This window comes from Merops nubicus, unplaced genomic scaffold (assembly GCF_000691845.1).
Source record: "Merops nubicus isolate BGI_N331 unplaced genomic scaffold, ASM69184v1 scaffold5004, whole genome shotgun sequence".
In the NCBI taxonomy this organism is placed as follows: Eukaryota; Metazoa; Chordata; class Aves; order Coraciiformes; family Meropidae; genus Merops; species Merops nubicus.
In genome coordinates this window covers 1-3,097 of record NW_008604722.1, presented here as the reverse complement: position 1 = coordinate 3,097, position 3,097 = coordinate 1, and the positions used below count along the sequence as shown (strand labels likewise).

At 44.7% G+C, this 3,097-nt stretch overlaps 1 protein-coding gene across 1 annotated transcript in view; it reads right to left on the bottom strand.

Moving 5' to 3' along the window:
* Positions 1-3,046, bottom strand: part of LOC103771780 (non-structural maintenance of chromosomes element 4 homolog A-like) — an 8,664-nt gene extending 5,618 nt beyond the window's left edge. The window contains exons 1-4 of the mRNA XM_008939092.1: positions 2,968-3,046; positions 1,570-1,650; positions 1,272-1,402; positions 340-488 (exon numbers count right to left, since the gene is read on the bottom strand). Coding sequence (XP_008937340.1) covers positions 340-488; positions 1,272-1,402; positions 1,570-1,650; positions 2,968-3,010 — 404 coding nt within the window. The 5' untranslated portion in view covers positions 3,011-3,046. The remainder of the gene's footprint in view (positions 1-339; positions 489-1,271; positions 1,403-1,569; positions 1,651-2,967) is intronic.
* Positions 3,047-3,097: the final 51 nt, after the last annotated feature.

Sequence of the window (3,097 nt, the reverse complement as noted above, 5' to 3'; positions counted from 1 at the left end):
CCTACATAGGGTGAGTTGCAACTGCTCAATTTCAGCTTTTAAAGGAAAAAGGATCACTTCTGGTTTTGGTCAGAAACAGGTAAATCAAGAATACTTTGCTATCTCTGCTAGATACAAGTGATATTATTTTGTAGTGAAGCCAAATCAAAATCAAAGATAGATATTATGACATATTTTGGAGACAAGGAGTTCACTGTCCCATAAGAATAAAGACCACACAGAAGTTCTTGTTGGCACTCTGTGACCCCAGATTAAACTCTATTCAAGCCCAGGGCATTAAAAATAAGAATCAGTTAAGGCCATTAGCTTGTGCTGCAGTATTTCCTTAAATAAACTTACATATAGTGAAAAGAAGGTGCTCTTCTGAAGTACTTTTCTGTTTCTTCTCCCAGTTTATGCCAGGCATTACTAGGTAAATAGCCACCTGGAATACCTTCAGAATCATCATCATCTTCTTCTTCAATGCGATTTATACCCATGAAGGTTAGCTACAAAAGAAAAAAAAAAACAAACCTTTATTAGAGTTTTCACTTAGAGGAAAGATTCACTTAGAGGAAGACCAGTAGATCTAATTTCACTTAGAGGAAGATCAGTAGACAAATTGACAGTGAAGTATTGCATCATGGTGTTTGTCCTGCTAGATCAATATTTAGCATCACCACATAAGAACCTTGACTCCCCTGAAACCAGAAAAACTCCCCCATAACAGACTTGTTGTGTTCAGGGAGCAGCAGCAAACAATGAACCCAAGAGCTCCAGGTAAATAAAACTGCCTACATTCCAACAGAGTTTCAGTGCCATAGGAAGTAGCGAAGCATGACTTTAATTGCACTATAAATTTAAGAGGTCTCATTTTTCCCAGCCCTGCATCCACCAAGCCAGACTTCCCAAGGAAAAAGTCCCATAAAATAACTGAACTCAACGGGTGTTTATATTGCAGCACTCTACACTTGACCAAAGCCTCAGACTCCTCATTAATCTGCTGTAACACAACAGAAAGAGCAGGAATTGACTGAGTTGTGACAAAGTAGCAGCAATGCAACAAGGTGGGCAGGGTATGTTTGCATTTTAAGTTAGATTTTCCTCCTATGCATGCTGGAAATGCTTCATTTAAAACAATTAACAACACTAACCAGAAAGCTAATCAAGAAATTTGTGGGAAGAGTGTTAAATACAATCAGTACGGTCACATACTGCCTGACAATCTCAGGCTTTTTGGATTCTATAACCTCCAAAAAGAAACATTGGCAAATTCAGAGTCTGGAACTTACCAAGTCTTCTGCAAATGCTAGTGAATCAAATGCTGTCATCTCAGAATGCAACTCGTTGGCCTTCTCCTTCCCTAGATTTGAGGCTAGGACAAGAAACTGGGCGTCCAGCGCAGCCTCTCGCGCACGGGACACTGTGACAGGAAAGGGTTTATGTCAATAGTGGGACACTGTCAAAGAGATAAAAATCAGATTTCACATACAGACTACTCTGGGTATAGACCTTTGTAAATCATTTTATGGCAATGATCTCTAACACACGTACTCCCTATAGTAATAAGGAGCACAAAATTCATTTTACCTCCACTAAACAGTTTATTGGCTTCTTCCAAAGCTTCTGTCAGCCTGTCGCTCCTTGAACTCAGCATATCCTCACGATTTTCTAGGGGGAAAGGAACACAAATTAAACCCTAAATCACTTAAATACAGATGCATTGAGAAATACATACTTAAACCTTAATCAAACCTGGCTGTTTCATAGCCCATCATACACACCAAAGTACAGAACACAGTTATAGGGCATTAATTGCAAGATCACACAGGCTCTGCTTTTATTCATGTGTAGGCATTAACTCAGTTTGATGTAGTGATTTTCCATTTACTTCAATGTAAAATGTAGATCAAATACAGTTACTTATAGGACATGGACCTGTTGGAGCAGGTCCAGAGGAGGGTCACAGAGATGGTCGTAGGGATGGAACACCTCTCCTACTGGGACAGGCTGAGGCAGTTGGGGTTGTTCAACATGGAGAAGAGAAGGCTCCGGGGAAGACCTTCTTTTGGCCTTCCAGTATCTGAAAGGAGCCTACAAGAAACCTGGGGAGGGGCATTTTACAAGAGCCTGTAGTGACAGAACAAGGGGTAATGGCTTCAAACTAGAAGTGGGAAGATTTAGATTAGATGCAAGGAAGAAACTCTTCACTGTGAGGGTGGTGAGTCGCTGGCACAGGTTGCCCAGGGAAGCTGTGGATGCTCCACCCCTGGAAGTAAGTGTTCAAGGCCAGGCTGGATGGAGCTCTGAGCAACCTGCTCTAGTGGGAGGTGTCCCTGCCCATGGCAAGCGGGTTGGAACTAGATGATCTCTCAGGTCTCTTCCAACCCATTCTATGATTCTGTTGAACAGCAGACATATGATTTAACATGGCTTTCAGACGTTCAAGTCTGAACAGTTACTCCCAGTGTGGCTTTCACACACCAGCCCTTGGCTTTCCGCAAGAAACCCAGCCCAGATCACCCATAAATTACATTCTACCCTGTTGTAAAACAACCCTAAAAATTCAGCAAGCATGCAGAAAACAACCAACAACACATGTTGCTAAACTCATCAGTGTTTACTTAACCAACAGGAGTTTGGCTGTCAGGGGGAGGCACTAACACACCTCCCTAGAGAGACGCTAAAAGCCCTACTGCACTCTGCAAAGCTTGGGAATAACGTTCTGTTCCGGGCAGACACTGGGAGCTGCAGTTTCAAATCAAAGCTCAAACGCCACGGAGGGAAAATTAAAGGCTTCAGGTACGCAGCCAGGTGTAACGCTGACAGCTCCCCTGCCCCAACGCACCACAGGCGCTATGCGCGGGTTAAACCCTCACAACCTCCCCATCCCCGGGCCCACAACCGCTTTCAGGAAGGCAAATTTCCACCTAGCTCCAGGCCCAAGACTTCAGCAGGCCACAGGCGCCGGGAGCTGCCCCGACTTACGCTGCATGATGTAGATGAGCTCCCGGTACTGGTTGCGGATCATCCTCCTGCTGCGTTCGTCGCCGGCACCATCGGCTCCCCCCGGTGCCCCGGCGCGCCTGAGCTGCTCGCCCACCGCCTCCGGCTCCTC